The sequence below is a fragment of the Aspergillus nidulans genome, chromosome VIII (genome assembly GCF_000011425.1).
Source record: "Aspergillus nidulans FGSC A4 chromosome VIII".
Lineage (NCBI taxonomy): Eukaryota > Fungi > Ascomycota > Eurotiomycetes > Eurotiales > Aspergillaceae > Aspergillus > Aspergillus nidulans.
In genome coordinates this window covers 2,141,417-2,166,360 of record NC_066264.1, presented here as the reverse complement: position 1 = coordinate 2,166,360, position 24,944 = coordinate 2,141,417, and the positions used below count along the sequence as shown (strand labels likewise).

The 24,944-nt window shown below is 49.6% G+C and overlaps 8 protein-coding genes across 8 annotated transcripts, besides 1 other annotated feature; 5 read left to right on the top strand and 3 right to left on the bottom strand.

Annotated features, from left to right (window-relative positions):
• Positions 1 to 24,944: part of a sequence feature (contig 1.14 1606..364334(-1)) that runs on past both edges of the window.
• Positions 1,185 to 2,612, bottom strand: ANIA_00870 (putative mitochondrial phosphate carrier protein (Mir1)). The gene is made up of 4 exons (XM_653382.2): positions 2,355 to 2,612; positions 1,821 to 2,240; positions 1,469 to 1,763; positions 1,185 to 1,416 (listed from the first exon to the last, which is right to left on the bottom strand). Exons 1-4 carry the CDS (start codon positions 2,486 to 2,488, stop codon positions 1,321 to 1,323), a joined length of 945 nt encoding a protein of 314 aa, XP_658474.1. The 5' UTR covers positions 2,489 to 2,612; the 3' UTR covers positions 1,185 to 1,320.
• ANIA_00871 (GPI-anchor transamidase) lies at positions 5,117 to 6,384 on the top strand (the record flags this gene model as incomplete). The annotated part of the gene is made up of 1 exon (XM_653383.2): positions 5,117 to 6,384. The coding sequence occupies exon 1, from the start codon at positions 5,191 to 5,193 to the stop codon at positions 6,382 to 6,384; it is 1,194 nt and encodes a 397-aa protein (XP_658475.1). The 5' UTR covers positions 5,117 to 5,190.
• Positions 6,987 to 9,590, top strand: ANIA_00872 (DNA replication initiation factor CDC45; the record flags this gene model as incomplete). The annotated part of the gene is made up of 2 exons (XM_653384.1): positions 6,987 to 7,736; positions 7,788 to 9,590. The coding sequence occupies 2 exons, from the start codon at positions 6,987 to 6,989 to the stop codon at positions 9,588 to 9,590; spliced, it is 2,553 nt and encodes an 850-aa protein (XP_658476.1).
• Positions 10,109 to 11,705, top strand: ANIA_00873 (uncharacterized protein; the record flags this gene model as incomplete). The annotated part of the gene is made up of 3 exons (XM_653385.1): positions 10,109 to 10,916; positions 10,990 to 11,447; positions 11,505 to 11,705. The coding sequence occupies 3 exons, from the start codon at positions 10,109 to 10,111 to the stop codon at positions 11,703 to 11,705; spliced, it is 1,467 nt and encodes a 488-aa protein (XP_658477.1).
• ANIA_00874 (polynucleotide adenylyltransferase PAP1) lies at positions 12,564 to 14,858 on the bottom strand (the record flags this gene model as incomplete). Its single annotated transcript, XM_653386.2, has 8 exons — positions 14,675 to 14,858; positions 14,466 to 14,614; positions 14,028 to 14,402; positions 13,764 to 13,975; positions 13,104 to 13,713; positions 12,944 to 13,058; positions 12,773 to 12,890; positions 12,564 to 12,635 (listed from the first exon to the last, which is right to left on the bottom strand). Exons 1-8 carry the CDS (start codon positions 14,827 to 14,829, stop codon positions 12,564 to 12,566), a joined length of 1,806 nt encoding a protein of 601 aa, XP_658478.1. The 5' UTR covers positions 14,830 to 14,858.
• On the bottom strand, positions 15,402 to 16,681 carry ANIA_00875 (homoserine acetyltransferase family protein; the record flags this gene model as incomplete). The annotated part of the gene is made up of 6 exons (XM_653387.1): positions 15,402 to 15,426; positions 15,478 to 15,516; positions 15,562 to 15,751; positions 15,811 to 15,896; positions 15,977 to 16,472; positions 16,537 to 16,681. The coding sequence occupies 6 exons, from the start codon at positions 16,679 to 16,681 to the stop codon at positions 15,402 to 15,404; spliced, it is 981 nt and encodes a 326-aa protein (XP_658479.1).
• On the top strand, positions 17,873 to 18,882 carry ANIA_00876 (flavin reductase family protein; the record flags this gene model as incomplete). Its single annotated transcript, XM_050613286.1, has 2 exons — positions 17,873 to 17,950; positions 18,003 to 18,882. The coding sequence occupies exons 1-2, from the start codon at positions 17,889 to 17,891 to the stop codon at positions 18,880 to 18,882; spliced, it is 942 nt and encodes a 313-aa protein (XP_050469114.1). The 5' UTR covers positions 17,873 to 17,888.
• ANIA_10128 (putative C6 transcription factor) lies at positions 20,554 to 24,206 on the top strand (the record flags this gene model as incomplete). The annotated part of the gene is made up of 8 exons (XM_050613285.1): positions 20,554 to 20,669; positions 20,755 to 20,804; positions 20,874 to 21,417; positions 21,448 to 21,500; positions 21,603 to 22,592; positions 22,651 to 22,751; positions 22,807 to 23,470; positions 23,527 to 24,206. The coding sequence occupies 8 exons, from the start codon at positions 20,554 to 20,556 to the stop codon at positions 24,204 to 24,206; spliced, it is 3,198 nt and encodes a 1,065-aa protein (XP_050469113.1).

Here is a 24,944-nt window from a genome sequence, read left to right as displayed (position 1 = left end):
GGCTGTCAAAACTTCCAATAGCGAAACTAAAATAATACAACGAAGCAGGTTGATTTAAAGATGAGGAGACGACCAAGTAGCATTTCCAAGCGTCCAAGCTGCGTGCAATATTCCCTCTGGGGCGACGAGCTCCTCGTATGACGGTGACACCCCCTTCCTTCACCAAGGCTCGTGATACATCTGTTATCAAGAATCGAACGCCTCAGTTTGTAGCTTTTCTCGATCTCGAGAATAGCACAATGATGGAAGAACCATCAGATGAGAGACAGTTACCCCACAGTCGGAGAGTGAACCCTAGAGGTGATTAGGGCTCATGACTGACTTACACCTAAGTACTTCTCGTTCTGGAGACACGTGAGTTCTTTCCACCAGTTGGATTATCCCATTCTTGAAAGGCTTCCAATACCGCATCTACCATAATATGGCATTGATGGCCAAACTCAAACTGGCTCTTTTACTTCCCCGTCTGCAGCAGAATCGGTCAACAAAGCACAAACGTCAAATCTACACGTTCGGACATAAACAAAAACATCTCTGTATCTTTAGCACATAAAATTCACGACTCACAGATACTCATTATTCCTGTGGCAAATTTGAATGCTGCCAGTACATATATCCGTTACGTCGTCCTTTCGCTGTTGGCGCTCCTCGACCTTCTCCGGGATATTGAGCTTCCAAAGTCACTCACTGTTGGGCAACTCTATTCGCCAACCCAGGAATTTGTATATGCAATAATATGTTGAGCAAGCTTACATGCCATCAGTCATGATAGGATGATAAGGTAAAAGGAAACTGTCCTTGCTCAGAAAATGCGGCTGTTTGTATTTCGGCGTCTGCCAAATTTCTCGTGCTGACAATGTGTAAGGTGTAGTCACCTGCTCCGCCGGTATGTGTTCCTCCCTCACTTGCAATTCTATGGTTGTTGCAGGCCGAAGCTATCTTAGTATTTGGACTTTTCTATGCGTCTTGGCTGGTCACTGGAAGACCCTTGCCAAGGCAGCATTCAGTCATTTTTAATCCACCAATGCCGGTAAGCAATATTATAATATAAACCACACAAATCTTACGAACTCGAGCGATTAAGCATGCAGAGTCTGGTTCCTTATTTCTTGGCCCGAAACTTAAGAATAATATAAATTATACCATTGGAGAATTGGTGATACTTGGATCTTGAGAGACGAAGTCATCTGGCAAAGTAATATATTCTAAAATAGAATGGTCGTTAAAAAGACTTTTCAGTGAAAAATCTACTAGAACAATGTATAAGGCAAATCTAGTGCGCGATATAATACACCAAAACAATCACAATCCCACTCACGTCTATTTGGAGGGAGCAATCTCAACACCACCGGTGGCACCGAGCAAACGCTTGATGTCTCCGTAGATGGCAAACTGACCGGCAGTGATGGTACCAATCTGGGAATCGTGTTAGCAGAATAAGACGCGCATTTTATGGAATCGTTCTTACCATGAAGAGACGAGCACCGATACCAGAGAAGGAACCCTTGAGACCAAGTTCCTTGGCGATCTTGATGAGGCGGGTGGTGGTACCCTCACCAGGGAGACCCTGGGTCTTGTTGATCTTGCTCAGCATGGTGTCAGCGGGCTGGGAGACGATGGCAGCGGCGAAACCAGCAAGGAGACCAGAACCAAGGTTGACAACAGTCTTGCCACCATCAGAGAGGGTGTTCTTGTCGACAACGCCGTAGATAGCCTCAGAGAACTTCTCGAAAGCGACGAACTTGGCCATGGTGTAGGGGACCCTGGAGAATTTGAGTTAGCAGAGGCCAAAGTTACTACTGCGCTGCTCGGGTACTTACTGCTTGAAGAGGATGGGACCGAAACCAGAGTAGAAAGCACCGACACCCTCGTTCTTGAGGATCTTGGAGAAACCGCTCAAAAGACCGCTGGCGAACTCAGGCTGAGAGACAAGACGGATACGAGTAGCTTCCAGAGGGCAGAGGGCAATGTCGGCGAAGAATTCAGCGGTAGCGGAAGAGGCGAGGTAGATGGCAGTGCGGTTCTTGGAGGCAGACTCGTAACCGAGCTGGTTAATCCACTGCTGCTTGAAGAACTCGTAACCGCCGAACTTGAAAGCACCCTGGAGGAAGTAACCGGCAGCGGTGGGACCGAAACCGGTAAGGAGAGCGCCAGCACCCTCGTTGGCAATGACCTGGCGGAAGCCACCGATCATACCACGGTTGTATGTGACGGGGTCAAGCTGGATTCTGGTCTTGACGCTGTAGGGCGCGAAGAAGCAGCATGTCAGCGCACAATTCAATATAGGCGGCGGATCGACCGGAAAGGCGCGCGTTCGCAAAATTGTGACAGATAGCGCAATGAGAGCGACTTACACATCGACGGGAGTGAGAGCACCGTGGGTGATGGAGCAGCAGACAGCACCAGCGAAGGCGAATCTGGAATAGAGCTGAAGCCCAGACAGCTGGGGAGCAGGGGCAGCAGCGGGAGCATCGATCTTAGCGGCCATTGTGAAGGATGTATGTGATATGTGATGGGTGACACACAAGAGAGAAGGAAGAAAAGAGAAAAACGAAACGAGGGATGAGAAAGAGAAGAGTGGAGACGAATTGAGCGTAGGCAGTTGAGAGGCCTTGCGTAGGATGGGAGAAAAGAAATTGAAGACCGCGGGAAGAGGCTGGAGGTTGAAGCGATGGCGACAACCTGGCTGTGGCCGGGGGGCTAGGGAACTCACCCGAAAACTTTTCGCTGCTTGGCCGGCCCACCGCTGCTAACTCCGATCACCCGGTCAACTACGTTGCTATCCTACTCTGTTAGACTTCAAGAAGAGTGGTAAGGCAAGTTACATCATCATCATCATCATCATCATCATCATCATCATCATCATCATCATTATTATCGAAAATATTTGAAGCTGAACAAGAACCAGAAACCAGGATTTGTTCTACTCCCATTCACAGAGTGTTGGAATGCCCCGGCAAGAATCCTCGGCGCGGCACAAGCTCGGAAGATTGTTGGCCGGTCTCCAACTCGCTGATACCATACTACCTAAGTCCTTTGTACAGGAGTCTGTGCCAAACACCTGGGCGTCTGGTAGTCGAGAGGATCGCCATTATGGGTCCCTGCGTCATTGCTACCAGCTATTGATGCGGAACGAGCCTTAGGCTGTCAGGCATTGAACACGGAAAGCTGACTGATGGCAGTCTGATTGTCTGATTGGCGTACCGGACTCTCGCTTCCGATCTATACTCTGTACTCTGAACGCATGGCAATCTTCTCGAAGGCTTCGGGAGCAAATAACCTTGTAACAATCCCTGGGGCACCGTTGAGCTTAATCCTAGCATTCTATTCGGCATTCTTACCGACCGTCGATCGTAGTCAGATCGTGACGTGCTATGCATGCATTTACGAGGCGCGTTTTGACGCATCGTGGGTGGTTACGGCCGATGTCCTAGGATATCGCCATTCCCTGAACTTTAACTACGCCAACGCACGTAGAGAGCATCGGACTACTGATCCTACTGGGGGCCAGTCTCGGTCTTATTCGCCTCGCAAGTGTTCTCTCATCTCTAATGTGGTAGTTCTTTCCGAGAGAAGAAAATGCAGGAGGCTAGTTTTCGACGGTGAGTATTCTTTCGTATATTATTAGAAGTCATCACCTGAGACCACATTCTGTTTCGGTCGCTAATAGATATTCATGAGCAGACAATGCTGAAAAGTCTTCATGAGACTCCCTCTTGGATTGCTCGGACAACTCACGTTTCAAGCCTAAGGAATGGCATATCCTAGAAAAGTTGACGCCAGCGGTAGCGGGCGCTGCCTGTACCGAAGGAGATAGGTGTTGATACCACTTGGATTACCGACTGGGTGTAAGACTGCGACGCCGTCTGGCAATGAATATGACTTTACGACCTGTATAACTTAAGAGTGGCCAGAAGGACCAACGACGAAATGGAGGACCAAAGAAGAATTGCAAAGTTCGTCTCTCGCGTGAGGAACTTGGTAACGAGATTCTCGAGATGCGATACTCATATCACAACGCTGGGGCTGATTCCACAACGCGGTTTCAGTAATCAAGGTACCTATACAAAGTAGGACTCTGTCTTCTGATACTGACGGTCGGTACTTTGACAGACGCCGCGACCGATAGACCTCTCAACAGCCGAGGAGATCGAAGGTTGGGTTGGATCCAGATTTCGTTTTAGGAGCCAGCAGTATAGCTATGTGCCATCCATCTGATTTCACTGACGTCGACCCGGATGAATCTCGACTCGAAGAGGCAATCTAAGAATTAGCGGCTAAAGAAAGGTTGGGCTGGCGGTGTTAGCAATGAGAATGGGAACTATGGATATCTCTGGATTGCAAGGGTTGACCACTCCGCCCGAGGCCAGAGATAATGTGCTCTACTGGAACTATTGAATCACCAGTGAGCTACCTCTCTGGTTTGAGGCTAGTAGTAAAGCACTATTCGACCGCAATTCAGATGAGCTTCGCAGAAGAACTCCGAAGCCGCTTAGGGGAAAGGTTTCTGTCATGAGAGAATAATACGAGGTCCTATAAAGAACGTGAATAAACTGGCACTTTCTTACACCCTTTTGCTTAACCGCTTTTCCATTCGCGTATTAGGGGAGAAGACATGCGGCAGATATTCGGACAGACTCTTGTGCAAAAGAACCCCGAGCACCCAACTGTAAAATCTCATAGCTCCTAGCCGATTGATTGCTGACGATCGATTACAGGCTTCGTCGCGAACCATAACATGGTAGAAACTATGTATTTAGGACTTCCCAGGGTTCACAATTACGCTTCTCTTTGCTGAGTTGCCCGTTGCTTGCGGAGTGGATGATCTGATGCAGAAAGGTGGATTAAAGATAAGAATAGATCGTACCTGTATGCTTAGCAAAAGAGATAATAAACTGCACCTTCGTACTGCAGATGAACATAATGCCCAATATCTTCGTTGCCTTAGGTTCTACGTAGTGTGAAATCGGGGACTGTGGCTTGGCACTGATCTCCATTAATAATCCGCTATGACAGCCCCGGAACAGCCACGTTCTCCCCACAGCAGCTTACAACAACCACAGTTCTTTCTCGATTCTACGATGGAAGCGGGATCAACAGTCCGCAGTGCAAGTTAGTCAGCCGCGGTTGAGGGTTGCGATCTCATCGTCCATTCTTTTCTCTCCTAATGATTTGATTTCGTCTCTCGCCATGTCTCCGTACTTTGGGCTCCAAGCCCTCCCTTTCCTTCTATCCCTCCTTTTCGCGGTCTTTGCCTCAGCGGAGCATACGTCCAACTGGGCTGTCCTCGTCGCAACCTCTCGCTTTTGGTTTAACTACCGCCATCTAGCAAATGTCCTCTCTCTCTATCGAACCGTGAAGCGGTTGGGTATCCCTGATTCCCAGATAATCCTCATGCTTCCGGATGACATGGCCTGCAACCCTCGAAATGCCTTTCCCGGAACGGTTTACAGTAACGCGGACCGTGCGGTGGATTTATACGGTGATAATATCGAGGTAGATTATCGCGGATATGAGGTTACAGTGGAGAATTTCATTCGTCTGTTGACTGATCGTTTGGACGAAGACGTTCCTCGCAGCAAACGCCTGGGATCAGACGCCGGGAGCAACGTGCTCGTTTATATGACCGGCCATGGGGGCGATCAATTTCTCAAGTTTCAGGACGCCGAGGAGATTGGCGCCTGGGATCTGGCGGATGCGTTCGGTCAGATGTGGGAAAAGAAGCGCTACCATGAGCTGCTATTCATGATCGACACTTGCCAGGCGAACACGATGTACACTCATTTTTACTCGCCCAATATCATTGCGACAGGGTCCAGCGAGCTCGACCAGTCGTCTTACTCTCACCATGCTGATAATGATGTGGGTGTTGCGGTGATTGACCGTTGGACCTATTACGTGCTCGAGTTCCTCGAGAATCGGGTGACGAGCCTGGATTCGAAGCAAACGCTCGGCGACCTATTTGACTCGTATGATGAAACGAAGATTCACTCGAACCCCGGGGTGCGATGGGACCTGTTCCCTGGCGGTGAGCAGGAGGGCCGTCTTCGGACTGTGGTGGACTTTTTCGGGAACGTCCAGAGCGTCGAAATTGAGAAGGCTGATGCCGATGAGCCGGGTTCGTTGAAGGAGGACCTTATCGAGATTGCGCAGCTTGTCGAGAAGTGGCGAACATTTTCCCAGGACTATGCTGTCGCCAACAGTACGTCCCAGCAGGAAGAAACAAGAAGTGCGCCTGCATATGAAGTGAAGAAAAGGAACGTCGGTCCTGCGAGATTGACCGATGAGACTCCTTGGGAAAAGCGCTTGATCGGGCTGTCAATCCTAGGAGCGTGTGCTGCCGTCTGGTTCACCGGTTCTACCTTAGGCAAGACCATGGCCTGATCCGACTGGACTTATTTTTTCGTCTCATAGATTCTTGAAAAATTGAAAAATCATCTCTAGCCCACTATTCATGACTTCTACCCTGTACAGCATACCTATGTATCGCCTGGCATTCGCGCGCCCGGCTAAAACATATTTAGAGAGGCATTCTAGTAATACCCTTTTTTAAACTACCACATCAGGAAATTCAGGAAATTCGTCAACACTAATGAAACAGCGACATATGAGGAGAATGGAATCGCATACCCTACCTTGTTGTCGCTCTATGGAGAAGGCTTGGCGCCGGACTCCGCACGTGCGGCGCGCCCTGAACGCGTCTAACTGCGCGACCAAATTGGGCTTCCCGTACAGTAAACCGAGCCACCAAAAGCAACATTCGCCCTCTACAGGCCCGCTTGCTTTGCCTTTCCTCCATTCAATTTATAGGGCCTCTTGAGGCCCAGTTCATATCTAGAAAATCTCTCCTTTCTCTTTTATGACCTACCACGCCATTCTTATAAATGTCCTCTCGACGCGTTAATATACCAGCACCAACAATATCGACGCAATCGGCTGTGACCCGGACGAAGAAATAAACAGATTACCAGACGGACAACTCGGCCATGTATCTCCCGCGCCACTTAATATCCCACCTTTACCTCCAGCTCCTCCGCTCACATCACCCCCTCTCTCCACCCGTGTTGATCCTAGCAGCCCTCGAGCCTGACGCCCTCTGCGCGTGCCGCATCCTAACCGCCCTTCTGAAACGCGACTATATACCGCACAAGATCCACCCTGTATCTGGGTATGGTGATCTCGCGCGCGCGGGCGAGGAGCTAGTCCGGCCAATGCAGACAAGCAACGGAGGCAGTGGAGGCGTGGTTGTTTGTCTAGGTGTTGGTGGACTCGTGGATCTCGCCGAGATATTAGGGTTGAATGTGGGGGAAGATCAAGAAGGGGCGGACGATATGGGTGGCGTGGAAGTTTGGGTGTTTGACGCGAGGCGGCCGTGGAATTTGGCGAATGTCTTCGGCGGCGGAGAGGGGACGCAGCAGCAAGACTCCATGCGGAGGACGCCTGGTGTGGATAAAGGATGTATTACTGTCTCGTATAAGTTTGGGAGTGGAAGGGGCGGAGTTGTTGTTTATGATGATGGGGATATCGAGGAAGAGATGGAGAGAGAGAGAGAGGCTTATTGTGCGTTGTTGGATATGCCGGAGGTGGATGATGATGGCGATGATGAAGACGAGGATGATGAGCCGCCGTCGAGCACCGACTCAAAGAAGCGCAAGTCCTGGTCCCGGGAGGATGATGAGGACGAGGAGTTCGATGAAGACGATGGACCGCCTCGACAGCGGAGGCGGAGTAATTCTGTACGTTCTCATCCTGGCTGCTATACTCGTTGACTGCTGATATTGGTATAGGGATCATCTATAGCTTCATCACCGACCCGGACACGAGCGCGCACCAGACATGATTCCTCCAACTCATCGCGCTCTGTTACACCCGTATCAGATTCTCCTTCGCCCGCGCAGCCAAAAGAGCCGTCCGCGCGTTCGTTGAGACGACGGTTGCTCCGACTGAAGCACAAGCACGAAAGCATCTTACACCAGTACTATTCCTCCGGAACTTCCTACTCCGAACCTATATCCTCCATCATGTACTCCCTTGCATCAGAATTGGGCCGTGAAGACAACGATCTCCTCTGGCTGGCCATCGTTGGGGTCTGTAGCTTGGAACTTAGTGGCCGCACTATGTCTGGCGTGGGTGTCTCGAGCGCATCGGAGTCTGGAGGGATAGCGGGATGGGGTGGAGAGCGGGGAGAGCGAATACGGCAAATATTACGCGACGAAGTCCATCGATTAAATCCGCCGGATCCTAACGGCGATATACGAGGAGAGATCGCGGGAGTCATTCCTACTACTGCTCGATCACCCACAGACAAGTCTATTCGACTGTCTCCTGAGCCTCGCTTTATCCTCGTTCGACACTGGTCGCTATATGAGAGCATGCTGCACAGCCCATACCTGGCCTCTAGGCTACATGTATGGACGGAGAATGGGCGAAAGCGATTGCATAAGCTTCTGGCAAAGATGGGAATCAGCCTGACGCAATGTCATCAAAACTACACGCATATGGACATGGAACTGAAGCGAGTCCTACGGCAACGATTGCTTAAGTATGCACCAATGTACGGGTTAGACGGACTGGTACCTCCAGAAGCACCTGGGCATGCCGTTTCACGGGAAGGCTGGGGTTTTGTACGGTGTTGGGGCTGGAAGGCCTGTCTCTCGGCTACTGATGTAGGTGTCATAGTAGGCGCCATCCTAGAGGTTGGGCCCGAAGAAGTCCCGGGCGCGTGGGATGCTAAGCGCATACCCCGACTAAGGAGGATAGAGGGTAGTTCAGGCTCTGACGAAGCTAATGCGGATCCGGCGAATCTCCTTTCCCGGTTCTGGACGGCGTATGATGCACTGTCTTTAACGTCAGAATCGCCCACGCTTCTCCTGGAAGCGCTTCCTCTTGCCCAGCATCTGCACCGAGCGATTCTTCGCACCGGCACATCACTCTTGTCAAAGCATCAAATCCGACATCTACGAGCTTTCCGCATTGCCGTTGTGAAGGACGGACCTGATGTTAAACTTTTCACGAATCCGGGAGCATTGACTAAGCTGGCATTGTGGGTTGCTGAAGCCATCCGCGTACAAGAACGAGACCGGGGCGATGCTATAAAGATCGGAAAGAGAAGAGCAGCGGGCACTCCGCTCGTGCTTGCTGGACTCGACGAAGATCGGGGCCTATACGTTGTCGTCGGTACCGGCGGCGGAGGCGGCGTTATTGATTTTGCTGCCATGCACAAGCGTCGGGAAGAACGTTGGAGAAAGAGAGAACTAAAGGAGAAGAAGCGCAAAGAGAAAGAAGAAGCAAAGGCGAAACGTGCCGCTGAACGAGCTGCTAGGGCGAACGATGGTGAAGAAGACGAAGAGGAGGAATCCGAAGAAGAGTCATCATCATCCGAGTCTGAATCGGACTCCGAGGATGAGCAAGATATGCGCGGGAATAAGCACCTTTTGCGCAACAGATTCGGCATCGCCTTCCAGGAAGTCGTACAGGAGACCAACACCCGGGTCCGCATCGACAGCTTCGAGCACTGCGTCGTCGAGGTGCAGAAGGATGACCTTGGCGGATTCCTCGAAGCTCTCAGCTTCCGCAGCGTGGTTGGTTGAGTTTTCTTCCTTTTTCTTTTTTCTGTCTCGATACGTATATCTACTGCTAATCCTTCTGTCTCTCTGTGCACCGGACTCACGATATACTGACGGCGGTTTTGGTTACTGGTTTCATGCAACGGCGACACTAGGCAATTGTCTTCCTCTAAATGTTTTACGAAGTTGGATCTATACAGCCATTCATTTGTTTGTCGCTTGTTCATTTGTTTGCGAGTGGTTGACTTCCTGTCCTTTGCATCTGCTGCTCCCTATCACATTCACGACCCCTTTGCATCATACATATTTCGCACATGTCCTGGCGCTCCTGGTGTTCTTTAAAGATTCGAACCTGACTGGAATGAGAGGAATCGAGTGTCTTTGAAAGTGTAAATGAACTGTTTGGTTGCCCTCTATATTTTTCGGACAAACTCCGATTAACAGCGCAGGACTGTCCGATCCCTCATCTACATACAAACGCAACCTCCATCTCCTCAACGTCCATTACTCCTCAATCAATTCTGAAGAAAGTACACCCTATCATGTCTACATACCCGCCCCTTCCTCTTACCCAAACCCTCAGTACTCTACCCCCGGAGTACTCTACCGATACACTCTCCCAAATAGCCACTTACCTTTTCTCCACATCTACCACCCCACGCCGTCTAGTCGTCCTCGACGACGACCCAACAGGCACTCAAACCTGCCATGACATTTCCGTCTTGACAGTCTGGGATGTTCGCACGCTTGTCGCCGAATTCAGTACCAATTCGGCCGGCTTCTTTATTTTGACCAACTCGCGCGCTCTTCCTCCCGACGAAGCGGAACTTCTCATCCGTGAAATCTGCCAGAATGTCCTTACTGCTGCACTGGAGATGGGATTGAGCAGAGAGAGTCTAGATATCGTCCTTAGGGGTGATAGTACGCTAAGAGGGCATTTTCCGTTGGAGGTTGATGTTGCGCAGAGTGTTTTTTACTCCGTCTCGGACGAGAATGCAACAGCGCCAACATGGGTTCTAGCACCGTTCTTCTTCCAGGGGGGGCGTTATACGATCAACGACGTGCACTATGTCCTCGAAGGTGAAGACTTAGTCCCGGCGGGACAAACGCAATTTGCCCGAGACGCAACGTTCGGCTATAAGAGCTCCAATCTGCGGGACTATATCCTCGAGAAGGCGCCTGGTCGGTTTACCGCAGAGCAGATCCATTCTGTGACACTAAATGATATCCGCACTGGTGGGCCGGAGGGCGTAAGAGATCGCCTATTGAGCTTCCCTGCTGGTGGTATAGTGATTGCCAATGCGGCAGCTGAGTCGGATATGCATGTTTTTGTCATGGGTTTATTACTTGGTACGTCGTCCGCGCATTCCATTACTTGCTTTGCGATTGGGTTGAAGACGTGCTCATATGGTTAATGGTGAAGCCGAAGCAAAAGGCCTTCGGTACATCTACCGCACCGGCGCCGCATTCGTCTCAACGCGCCTTGGCATCCCTCACAAACCTCCCATTACAAAAGCGGAACTGCAACTTCCTAACCCCCAGCAAACAGGCGGACTCGTTCTCGTAGGGTCCTATGTGCCCAAGACAACTGCGCAGCTCAAGGTCCTCATTGAGCGTCGCGGCGATCTTCTCTCCGTGATTGAAATGCGGGTTGAAGATCTCATTGAGTCGAAAGAAAAGGCGGCAGAAGTGATTCAGAGTGTCATTACGCAGACAGAGAGCTATCTAAATGCCGGGAAGGATACGCTTGTCATGACAAGTCGGGCGCTTGTGAAAGGTGACGATGAGATTTCGTCGCTGAAGATCGGGTCGAGAGTCGCAGAGGCCCTAGTTGGTGTCCTGGAGGGGATAGAGGTGCGGCCAAGATATGTTATTGCTAAGGTATTTGTTCTCCACTCGAAACCCATGAAGTAAACTGACGCGGGATTCGGAAAATAGGGTGGTATTACATCCTCCGACGCAGCTACAAAAGGTCTCCGGATGAAGCGGGCCTTGATTGTTGGCCAGGCTGCGGCGGGTGTGCCGCTTTGGAGGTGCTACGAGGAGACTTCCCGCCATCGGGGCGTGCCATTTGTGGTCTTTCCGGGAAATGTTGGGAGTGAATCTACACTGTATGAATTGGTTGAGGCTTGGAGCTGAGTAGACAATTAGAGTTAGCTGATTGAAATACAAGGCTAAAGATAGAAATTTAGAATAACGTATCTGTTGTATGTAAGGATAATAAGCCAGAACCAGTGCGTAGGATTTTACGTAGAATGGCTTGCTGTTACGTGCCTTGCTACTACCCCGATGAACCTATATGAACGTATCTCATTATCTGTTGCAGCTACGATTCTGGGAGGCTCGATATGGCTATGTATATCTTAGTCAGCCTCCCCGCCTAACATCAATGAGAGATCATTCTCATCCTCCCCCAAAATTTCGCCATAAGGCCTTTGATACTTGCTAAGGCAAACTACTGTAGAGATTCCTGGGTGTGATTGACCGAGTGACCCGTAGGCCACGACAAATATCTGCTTTATTGGACTATTTAGACCTAACTGGAAGGCACCTGCAAATGAAAAACGACACTGTACGTACAGGGGGTAAATAACCTGCCAGATAACGCCCAATCTAGAATATGCAAGCAATTGTACCGTAATATCAAAACTCATCACCTTGAGCAAACCCGCCTTAGCGGCTGATAATGAGTGGTTTGTGCCGACCGTAGCCCGGTTCGGTTGACGTATAGAAGAACGAAAGGAGGATTTCACAACAGCTCGTCCAAAGAAGGACGAAGGAAATAGGGAAGATACACCAACCTTGTACAGCTTCTGACATCATGCGAGTCACTAGGTCACTGTGCTTTGTGGTCAGAATTAGCGCGGGCTGGCTTGCCATTATGTTTCACCCTAGATTCAGAGTATATGATGCCGTGATGTTCTCTCACAACCTTATGGGGACCTGCCCCGACGTGCTTGTAGTTTCGTGATTTAAGTTTCTGATTGGTAACTGCTTTCACGCAGGCTGTGCGGTGGCAGTTGCATAACTATCGGTAACTTGCCGTTTTGCAGCGGGGTTTGAAGGATCCTAAAAGCAAGGTTGACATTAGTTATAACTAAAGTTAGAACCATGCGACACGATGCGACACGCGGCAGCCTGGATTTAGTAAAGAAGACGTGCACGGTAGACACCGTGGCAAGGTATATCTTAATGTATGTACTTACGTCCACGGAATCGAAGCTTCGTTTCTGTCCGCCTGCTGGCACTTTCTTGACGACCTTCTTCTTGGGTCGAGTGGGTCGAGCCTCGCCCTCTTGGAACAGGTCCTCGGGCAAATCGTAACTATAATAAAATTTAGATGTTGACCCGAATGGAAAGGTGCAAACCGAACTCACTTGCGAACATGAGTAATGGAGAGATCATTGATGCCTGGCTGATACCCAGGCCATGACGTACACATGGATTTGAAGAATTGTGCATCTGAAGAGATATCCAATGACCGGGACGCTCCTGTGGAAAGTCAGTGAGTTCGGTAAGATAATGCGGCACTCATACCTGGTTCGACCGGCTTTAACTCCAAACCAATATAGTAAGTCGTTGTATATATTATCCGACCATCATTAGCAGCGGTGTTGTTTGCTGCACCGGGAACGTCGGTGTCTTCTCTTCCACTTTGAGCTGCAGCCTGGTGAGCCGCATCTTTGATCTCGTCGGTTGTTTCTGTTTTCGTGCCCTTATCTTGGTATTTGAGGGAACCATTCTTGACCGCCTCGGCCTCCTCCTCGTTGCTGACAATATGAATCCGCTCAAATCCTTTGGGGAATGGATGAGCGACCGCGATGGTAGGCTTTCGATCCAATGCTCCGACTAAGTGCCTAACCTTGGACTCGACGAGGCCGGACCAAACCGACTCTGCTTCCTTTGTTCTACTGGAGGCAGTAACCCCAAGATAATATTTGTAGTCATTTGTGAAAAAAGAGTGTTTCTTGAAGAGATCATTCCACGTTGCCTGCTTGGCCCAAATCTTGTCCACAATATCTCCGCCGCGCTGAAGTTCCCGGAGGATTACAGCTTTGGTAGACATAGAAATGTTGTGCGTTGCGCACATGGACGGATAGGCCGGCGTAATGATAGGCATCAAGTGAAACCGGTCGCCATGATAGATCTTCAGTCCATTATCAGCTGGGCCCGAGAAGGCGTTTAGTGCATGCTTACCTTAGGATTCCAGACTTTCATCTGCAGAGGACCATCTTCAATTGGCTTCAACAACACCGGCTGAGGCCAAGCCCATTTGTTCATAATCCGGAAGAATTTGCCCACAATGACGGAGCCGGTCGCTTGGGGATACAGCTGGCACACTCGTGCTACTAGCATAGCCCAAGCGACACCACCCGGGAATCCGACAATATTAGAGTAGATAGCCCGTCCTATTCACAACGTCAGTTATGGATTCTGTATCCGTTCCAAATAGACGCCTACGTTGAGCCCACAGCTTGATTGCGCGCAACGCAAGGCGGAACGTTTTCTGCTGCGGCACTAATTCCAGTATCTCGTCCGTTACACGAGTTCCATTGAGCGATCGTACCTCCTTTTCATCGAGACCTCTTAGATAGTCATTGTTCTTCAGATCAAGATTTAGAGGAATCGAGGGTACAATCAGGCGGGCGAAAATCAAGTCGATACTGATACCGGACAACTCGAGCTTTATCAGAGGAACGAACGCATCCGGAACTGGAGTGATCTTCTCCACGGCTCCTTGAGGAGCCATGCTTTCGAGCAAGGGAGGAAACTCGGCAAAGAAGTCATCAATCACCACGTGTTTCGGTCCAAGGACTAGAGTATCGATATCCGACCCTTTTAAAAAAGTGCTTATTAGTAAATCTGCTCACTTTAGCAGATTACATTGACAGGGCTTACCGGGTCCATAGACTCCTAGACGATAACTTCCATATGTAAAAATCTTTCCTCCTGCTGCTTCCACTGCTGCTTGAGATAGGCCCTTTTTACGACTGACCACTTTAACAAACTCGATTGTAACGCGCTGTAGAAGTTGAAGTACTTGTTTCCTATAGACAGACAGAACATCAGAAGCTGAGCCTCACGTTCATTCTGCAATGCCTTCGTACCTTCGTTCAGTCTCCGCCGGACTTTCGAAGTTGTTCTGGAGCTTCAGCTCTGCAATAAGATCGTCGTTCGCTGATAATTCTTGGGCGGTTGGCAAAGTGGTCGAGATAGGAGGAGTGACACCCCATTGACGGGTTGTAGACGGTGCCGCTGCCATCGCGACTGTGCTGCCTTGTGCTGGGAAGTTGAGAGTGCGGAGATCGGGGGTCCGTAGTAGTACAAGAGATCAGAGATAGCGGAAGTTGAGACGGCGGACAGAAGAAATAAAGCGAACAAAAAAATTTTATAAAGCAAAAGAAACAACCGAAAGAAATGAGATTCAAGGGAAGGTATCGAGTGAATTGGTCGATGAGCGCATAAGTGAAGAAAGTCCGAACATTGCTTGAAATGTCGATTGATGGCGTTTGATCGCCGCTGACTCAGCGCTTTGCGGCTGGCAACCATTTTGGCCACTCATCACATGATAAGCCCCAACCACATACCCCATTCTCCGGAGCATTTCAGATTAGATTCTACCTGATATCAATGTAACGACTTTGTTTTTAATTTAGGTGATTGAAACGAAGACTATTCAACGAAAGGGTGTCTCTCTGGCTTTCTCACCGCCGGGTAAGACACAGTTCACAATTTACCTGCTCAAAAGTCAAATGTTCAGCAAGTGTTGGCTGCCACTACGTCTCACGAAAGAACCTCGACAATTGCTCATCAAGCCATCTCACATCATCCTTACTATCCCCGGGCCCTCCCGCCCAGTCTGCGACTAAGGTCAGAAGACTTAAAAATACTATAAGCGGAAAGTACTTACGGCCCCAGATCGACGGGAAGACACAAAGAGTCCCGATTCCTGGACTTAAACACTTAACTTCATATTCAGAATCTTCAGGCCTACAATGCTGTCAGCTCTTGTCTCTTCATCTGAGGAATGACAGACGGGAAGTATAGATCGGTTTTTGCAGGTAACACCAAAACCTTAGCCCTGATTGCTGCCAAGGCTGCCTCAAAGTCACCATTGTATGGCTCTTGCTTGCTGACATCGCCATTTTGCCAAGTTTGCGCCATTGCTAGGAGGTTGCCCGGGTCTAAATTGAGAATTCGCAGTTAGCTAGAATGTCAATCTGCCGTGAGAGACTTGTTGAACCTTTCGATAGAGCCCACGCCTCCCAGAAATTTTGCATAAAGTCTTCGAGGTCTGCATAACCCAAGGCGGTTTCATACAGCTTTTCCCTATAGAACGCTTGAGAGAAACCCCTTATAGTAGCTGAGGGTTAGAATCACGCACACCGGCTCAAGCAGACGAGTCTTACCAGCCAGCATAGCCCCTGCCAAATGCTTTCAGGCCGACTCGTTTTTCAGCATCGTTCCATGTCCTCAGAGTATGCCCAGACACAAGGACACCACCTTGACCAGACCCCGCAGATTGGATACCTTTTGCCGCTAGCAAAGCGCTCTTGACGCCTTCAAGGAATACCTGGTTGTGAAGAGACGTCTTCGCCGAAGCGCAGAAGGGTACCGCCAGGTCCATAAAGTCAGGATATTGCGTGGCCCATTGGTAAGTCTGGGCTCCGCCCATTGACCACCCGATTACCGCACGCAGGTGTGTTATCCCAAAGTGCCCAGTGACAAGCTTATACTGGGCGCGCACGTTGTCGTAGAAAGAAACTTCCGGCCACTCTCCTTCTACGGGGTAATTGGACGGCGAAGTCGACTGGCCATTGCCAAATAGAGCAGGGATGATAATGAAATAGTCCTTAGGGTTGAGAGTTTTGTCTTCCCCTATGAGCCAGAGGTTATCCGCGATGGCTGAGTCTTTGTATTAGCATTCCGTCTTTCACTAAGCCGTATCCCTCCAAAGCATCTTACATACCTCCAGAGAACCATGTCGGATAGACGATAGCTGGAGACTTGGGATCCCCAAATGTCCTATAGGCTATATGAGCGTTGATAAGCTTGGAACCGCTCTGGAGCTCCCAGTCTCCGAGTTCGAAGGTTTCGTAGTCCTGCTGTGCCATTGTTGTCTGCGAATCACCTTGAATGTCTCCAGAGACCAGCAATGGTTGGGAATAGATTATCCTTTGCTAAAAACCGGCGGATAAGAAGTGAGGGGTTGATATCTCCAACTGGCGTTAGGCCTTAAGTCACGAGGACATGGGAGGCTTGCTGTACACCCATGTGGAAAGGCCTTCCCGGCTAATGGGTGATATGGAATAAGGTTCTACAGCTGGCGAACTCTCTCGCCTGTTCTTCCTAGTGGTGCCTTCCTAAGAGATTGAGGAGGTATTTGCGTGTGACAGCTTCTTCACAGCAAACACAACCATATAAACGAAGAGGTAAGGCCTTGATCCTATATTAGTACGCAGAAGTCTGTTAAAGTGTCAGCAGCTCTACATCTGGCTTTTTCTGCCTGTATATCCCTGATAAGTGGGCAACATCGGCCCGGTACAACCGTAGGGCTCGATAAATAATAATAATGGTTGACCAGGTCCTGTTGAGACTTTAGTCAGCAGCTAGGAAATACGGATTTGGCATACTCTCAAGGTTACATAGACTGGGCACTAAAATAACAGTATAGTCCAGACAGGACTCCATTGCCATGCTCCCAGGAGACATCGGCTTGCCAGGCGGTATTACTTCATTATTTGCCGTGAGAGTAGCCACCGGTCTCACATTGTTTCTGTTCTGTGTGCTACTTTAAAAAGATATGGAATTATGAATGGAAGCTTCAACCTGCCATATCTTTCTTCTTTATCAGCTTTGAGGAATTTGTGACTTCTGAATATTATGCTGGATGAGGAGAAATTCGCTTTATCTCCAACTCCATCTAGATGAATGACTGGTAGGCTGTCGCAGAATATTCCCCGCAGAATGTTCCCTTATCCTACTGTACACCTTACTTTGAATCTAAGGTGTAATTTTATTGAAAGCATCAAATGACGTTACTCTCTCCGCAGCGTCCGCGTTCCACTTCCGTGCCATGAACTGCGGGGAGTTTGCGGGAAGAGGAGAGACGTTCGGGCCGGAGCTCGGCAGTGCGGTCTTATCGCCACTGTCAGGATGGGGCTTAAAGCCACGACAAGACTCCAAAGCAAGGGTAAAAGCCCAAGCGCAAGGCCCATGCGGTCCGTGGAATTACCTATTTAAGATGAACCCTTTTCCCATCTGAAAGGCGCTTCATGCCTCAACCTTTATGCCATATAATGCGACAGATAGTCGGCCAAAATGTCCTGTGTCGCTTTTAGTCCTAGAGCGTTGCTCGCTTTGCCCAAAGTTTCTCCAGTATCGTGAGTTTGTACTGAACCAAAGATCATGGCTGGTGGCGTTAACAGCTAGCAGGTCGTTTCGGCATCTGAATCGCACACCACAGATTCACGGCCTGTTGTTCTCTGGAAGATATTGCCCAAAATCCACCATGACCACGACATCCGCATTCTTCAAAGCTAGTGACGACTTTGACCAAGTCCAGGCCTCTCGGCCAGACTTTAAGCGCGATGCCGAGGTTAAGTTCACCAAGCCTCCAAAGCCAGACTGGAAGGAAGGCGATGGCGGTAATGACGGCGGCGAAAGCCTGAACAAGAAACATATCGAAATCGACCCTTATGCAGAGGGACGGCCTGTCTCCAATAACTATAAGCTCTTAATCTCAGGGATGGTCCCTAGACCGATCGCTCTGATTAGCACCAAGTCAAAAGACGGAAAGACAGAAAATCTGGCACCGTTCAGCTACGCCCAAGTTATCAACCACGATCCTCCCCTTTTCACGGTTGGGTTTGTCGGTTCGCTTGAGAAGGCCAAGGATAGTCTCAGGAACCTCACGGAGACAGGGGAGTGCGTGATCAATATCATCTCAGAGCACTTTGTTGAAGCCGCCAATGCAACCGCAGTCAATGCGCCGTATGGAGTATCAGAGTGGGAGATATCTGGGTTACACCAAGCACCTAGCTCCATTGTTCAGGCGGCTCGCGTCAAAGAATCAATGCTGTCAATCGAGGGGAAGCTCGTTGAAACCAAGGAATTTGAAAGCAGAGGCACACCCGGAAAGAAAACCGGCGTTTTAGCTATCATTGAGGGCGTTCGGTTTTGGGCACGCGAAGATGCGATTGATCAAGAGACGAACGTCATAGATCTCAAGGTTCTAAAGCCGATTAGCCGTCTAGGAGGTCTTGCATACGGGCGAACAACCGAGGCCGTTGAGATCCCACGGCCGAAGTTTTGAGATATCGTCTGAGCTACCGTCTGGAGTTACTCCAATCAAGCTGGACAGCTCATCTGATCTTGGGCGACGTTAATTTCGATCTTTAGATGAGCATCTAGACTATGTAATTGTGTTCATTTTCAGGCTAGTTGTTGGCTCAAGCCACCTCAACCTTCGTATAACTCCCCCAAAAGCCCGAGAACTCCTATGACTGGCGTCCGTCGCATCAACTCCGTTCGGATCGGCACACCGAATTTTCGAACTCTGACAACCCGCGGACTGTGGAGTTGAAACAGAAGTTCAGAAGTTCAGCCTGTAGATCAGACGGTCAGGTTCAAGCTTGGACTCCGGGCTTCCCCCGAGCGACGGGGTCCAGCTTTCAACTTTAAGTGGGTTCGTCCTCGGTGCTCCATCCAGTGCGAAGTTGTGTGACCAGGGTCTGGCCCGAGATTCTGGAGAAACTGAGAATCGGTTCACATGACCCCTGGCAATCCTGGGTCCAGACTCTATTGTTTTTTGCGCGACTGATCTCGTGAGTCGGGAGCTTGCGAATGAAACGGTCTTGCTCCGAGTGCGTTTTCTGAGAGTTGCAGCTTTGCAAACTGCAAGAATCGGCCCTTCGTGCCGGTATCCAGTAGCAAGCGCCTAGTGATTAGCGTTGAACATTTGCAAGGCCAGCTGCGATCGAACATTCGTTGGGCCGTGTAGAAGAGGAACCGAGCTCAGCGGAGTCAAAAATCTGGTGGTCACATGGTGGTCCTTGATCGTGGTGGAGTAGCTGGGTGTTGTTGCATCAGAGTAGTCTCAGTAAGCTTGCTTTGCTTTTGTTCCTGTCGTAAATTGCAGTTTAAACGGTCGATACACCTGCGATATCGCACAAATATAAAAAAAGAAAAAAAAAAAAACAGTTTGAACTTTCTCTCCAGGCCGGAGGTAGTTGTCAGGGACCTCCTAATTCACTGTCAACTGGTACAATATTGTGGGGAACCACATGTATGCATAGAAGAGTACGCAGCATACAAAGAAACGAAACAAATGAGAAGTTAATCAGCGGTCAAGAAGGTATTCTATTTAAAAATCCTGATCGACTCTTGCAAGCTGGTTCTTCAAAATCAGGCCAGGGAAGTGTAGAAGGTATCCAGGGCACCGTAGGTAGGGTGTCATGGAACCGCCAATTTCCCCGGAATCCCACCGATCCAGCACCTACGCGGCGCCAATCTCCCTCCCCTTGACTCCTCCAAGAATTTTTCTTCCTAAGTTTAACATTTACCACAATCTTAAGACACCATATATTATTTGGGGCAAAAGGCAAACCAAAGCCCACACAGAAATCACCGAGCAGCCACCGGGCGCATCGTCACTGTGCTCGTCTAACCTTGCTCTCCCCTCATCAAGCCACCGGCGCTGGTCCCGGCTCGTCCTTCCACTCCCCTCCATCTAATAACAGCCATCCTATCCTTATCCCCGGCACCACCTCAACGACCATCGCGTGCGTCCAAGTCACGCCCATGGACTTTTCGCCTGGACAAGTTCTGCCATCAAGACACTTCCCGCGCTACGTATACCTTCGACCGCTGGTCCCTTCTGTCGCGATACCAGAAGCGCATCACCGCCGAAGCTTGATTGCTTAGACCTGTTTGACAACGCTCAAATGCCCGATGTGTTGTGATCACGGATGACAACTTGCTCGCGATGAGCCCTCCTCCATCCCGGAAGAACGGCGGCAGTCATCCTTCCGCTCCAAAGCAGATTCGCTTCGTTGCTACAGACGGACAACCGCAGACAAAGCGACGACGAGTTAACGCTGCGTAAGCCTCCTTCTTTCCATAGTCGCGTTCATTGAGTGTGCTTGTTGCGATTAATAGCTGGCTAATACTATGACATCCTGAGCAGGTGCCTTACATGCCGCAAGCGCAAGACACGATGTTCCGGTGAGCAGCCAGGTGAGAAGAAGCCCTGCGCCTTTTGACGACCGCTTTACGGTAGACTGACCCATATGATCGTTAAAACAGTGTGCCGGACATGCGTTGACTACAATCACAAGTGCCTCGGTTATAGCGAATCTTCCCATGTTCGAGCGCAATCTGACACCGCGCCTTGTACCCCCACCACCACAGCATCGCAAGCCACTCCAGTTGAATCGACTGCTTCGCGGGGACTCTTGAAGACCGAGAATCAGCCACTAAGATCTCTGAGACGAAACACACAGACAACGGGCGATGACTCTTTTGATAAATCCTCCGAGAGATCAGAACCGTTGAAAATAGAACGCCGTTCACCACTTGAGGACTCATTGCGTCGAACGGCAAACGAGAATGCGACAAAGGAGAATGATCAACAAGCGGCGGGCGAGAGCCCAGAAAGCAGTATGTCCCAGAAACAAACTGTTAACAAACTGTTTGCGTCGGTCTCTAGCCTTGCTCATTATTTTCTTTTCTCAGATCGCACTTCCGGTAGCTCCAGCGGCCGTACCCATGTTCCTTATTTTAGATATTTTGGGCCCACGGCCATTGTGCCTGGGTTTAAGCAGATGGTCAATACGTCCTCTATCTTCCGGTAACTACTAGCAACTGACGGTGTTCATAGGTTGTCCAAGTACGGGGTTCACGGAAAAGTAATGCATCATTGTCATCGGGTTAGTGCTTCTACACACCTGTCTCTCTTGCGCACCGAAGTTGAATTCCTGGCGTGCTTTACTTATCCTAGGTCGTGTGCTCAGCTAACCTAATCTTCTGCAATAGACTCGATCTCACCTCTGCGGAGTCCGAAACTCCTCGACAACAGTGTCAACCCCATAGCCGATAGCGCTCACAACCGTGACGCCAACACAATCCCTTTCTATGACCGGGACGACGCCCTACCTGTGGGAAATCTGGTCACTCATCTTTGCGAGTTGTTTTTCATTCATTTGGGCTGTAGCTTCCCTTTCCTGCGGCGTGACCGCTTCCTGCGTGATCTGAAGGAGAAGAAAATCGATACCATGCTGGTTGATTCCGTGTGTGCTTTAGCGGCTAGATTCTCACCACATCCTCTATTAAGTCCTCCGCAGGCGCCTCCGATTGATGCATCTGAGCCCCAACTGGACATGAAGAAGTCAGACCGCGGCCAGCCGTTTGCAAACCGAGCAATGAGCGCCCTGGTTGACTCACTCGCATTTCCGACTCTCTCCGTTGTCCAGGCATGTTTGTTGCTTGCCTATGAGGAATTCGGTTCAAACCGTGATAGTGGGTTGTGGATGTATCTGGGTATATCCATTCGAATGGCGCAAGATCTAGGGATGCAGAAGTTGCAAGGCCTGGATTATAGTTATGGTCGAAGTGGTGTAACACCCAGCGCGGTTATGACAGGGCAAGCATCGAAATTGAGAGAAGATGAATATGACGAACCTCAAAGTGGTTCGGGCTCAATAAAGGAACCACAGGAGGGGGGAGACCGGCGCGCCTGGGAGCGTGAGAGAGTAGACACTTTCTGGAGCATTTTCTTCCTCGACAGAGTGATCTCGTCTGGAACCGGACGGCCAGTGACACTACGGGATGAGGACATAGAACTACGCTTCCCTCTTCAATCGGAATCGCAGCTTCCCAATGGCTGGCCGTCGCCATTCCCACCCCTTATCCGCATTATCCATTTGTATGGGCGGGTTACGGACCTTATTAATGGCATGCAGGATGCCAACCATATCACGCCAGATACGCTGAAAAGACTGGCTGGGATGGAAAGTGACTTAACTGGTACAGTGTCCTGTCACTCTAGTTACTTTCATGCCTAACTAACCAATGTTCACCAAAGGTATCTACCAGCGGTTATCGCCGAAGCTTCATTTCAATGCTGCTAATTTTCAAGCCTATGTGAAGGCCAAGGAGGGAACGAATTTTATCCTCCTTCATTTCGTAAGAGCCTTATCACCAACTATTTATACTGGAAAGAATGCTAATTCCTATCAAGTGGTTCCACACGGTGATCGTTCTTTTGCACCAACCCACTCTTCTCAACTCCTTTGGAGGCACCATGCAACACCTTTACCCGAATAGCAGAGAGCTTTCTATGTCGTCAGCAAAGACAATCGCGGATATCTTGGCATTTTCTGAGCTTGTGGATGGAAAGAGTTTCATTGGCAATCCTTTCACCAGCCAGCCGATGTATATAGCAGCATGTGCTTTCCTTATGGAGAGTGCTTATTATTCTTCTCCCTCCTCTCGATCTGCCTCGCCATCCCACCAACCATTACTCGCCAATCAGACCAGCGGGTTCTTTATGGACTCCTCTGGCTCATCAGAACGCAAGCCCACTACGAAGTATAGTCTTCTCGCGTCTGCCGCTTGGGAAAACTATCAGAGATGCTACAAAGCTTTGAAGGCTCTGGAGAATTACTGGGAAGGTACAAAGTACATATTGACGGTTTTGGACCAGAAGGCAAAAGGGATAGTGGATCCCTTGTTATATACTGAAGAGGAGATGGAGGGCACTGCCGAGACATCATCTGTCACGAACTTTACCGGATCTAATTGGCGCCAACCAGTTCATGCTGCTAATACCTCGGACAGGTCCGCATCTGGCCACGTCTCTTCCATGGATGGAGGACGGTCACCAAGGATGGACCCTACTCAAGGTAAGGATGTTCGCTGTACTTTCTTTCGCATGGGGTCAGCTAACCTCTTAATGTAGCTATCGGCTGGTCTCTTAGTAACGCAACCAATTCCTCGCAGCCCAACCTTAGTCTCCTCTACCAGATGCCTGCTGCTCAAGCAAACGAACGCGTTTCTAATAGTCAATCTCACGCTTCTCGAACTCGCCATGGCTACCCCGATGTTTCAGTTCAATCAGACATCGAGCAAAGCTCGAGCTCTTATGCGCGAAACACTGAGCGCACAAATATTTCCAATGTGGCTCATGATCATTTGGTTTCTCCCCGCCGAGTCGCAGCCTCGGAAGTAAATCTTCTCGGTGTAAATTCCTCATATCCTCATCCTGCACCGCGGCCTCCGAATTCTCAGTCAGCGCACAATCAGAGCATTCAAATCTCATCTTCATCAGGCCTCAACCCTCAAGTGGCAGCATATAGCTACTTACCATCTACTACAGCTGATCACCACACCAGTGATAGCCACATGGCATCAAGGCATTCTGATACTCATTCAAGCATGAATCCGCAGGCCGGCGATTTCCTAATCGAGAGTCAAGACATCGATATGTCTGCCCTTCACCAACAAGACCAGCTACCTCTTCCCTTCACTCAATTACCTTGGCTGGAGTATTTACCCCAAGATGTTCTCCTTTACTTTGGCGAACACCAAAACTTCCCTCTCATGAGCACTAATGAAGGTGCTCCTCCTCCGCCTCAGTAAAACTAACTATATGTGTCACACACAGTCAACTCTTACGTGTTATGCTCAGCGATGTCATTGATATGTTACAGTCAAGGGCGAAGGTAACCATGGAGTCTTTAGGTCATTACATTTTTCGGCGTTGGAATATGATGAGCGCACACCATTGGTACTGCTTTCTTGTATCATATACATATAATCTACCAGCGTTTGTTGCATGGAATTGACTTTAAATATTCAATCTATATCTACTTTTTGGTGGTCGCGTGTCATACTTTGCTAAGAGAAGGTCTATTTAACCGCGGCGGCGTTGTGCGGCTCAACTCGTAGTTGTATTCGTGATGGACTCGGACGTAATTGTACACCCAACAGCTCTTATATGTTGTAGGAATCAAGATATCCTCTATCGTAAGGATGAATGAGCGGAAGGATTGTGGGCCTCTACATTGTCCCCTTGTCTAGATCGGAGCCTCAGGCTCGCTCCGGTTGCCAGAGTAACCCACCCGCCAACACATCAACTGACACCGACTATCACCTCGTGAACTTGAATGGTTATCAACTCTTTCGAGTTCTGGAGTGCCAAATTATGGGCTCTGGCAGTATCATTTCCTTGATTCACTCACCTAAGGGGCGAGTACATTGATATTTTCCTGTGTCGATTTCGCTGCAGTAGGTCTTGCTTCCAAGCCGTTGTTTTGGCTCCGTACTAAATTATATATAGTTGGCTAGGGAAAACACGAGTCTATACAAATTTAGCTA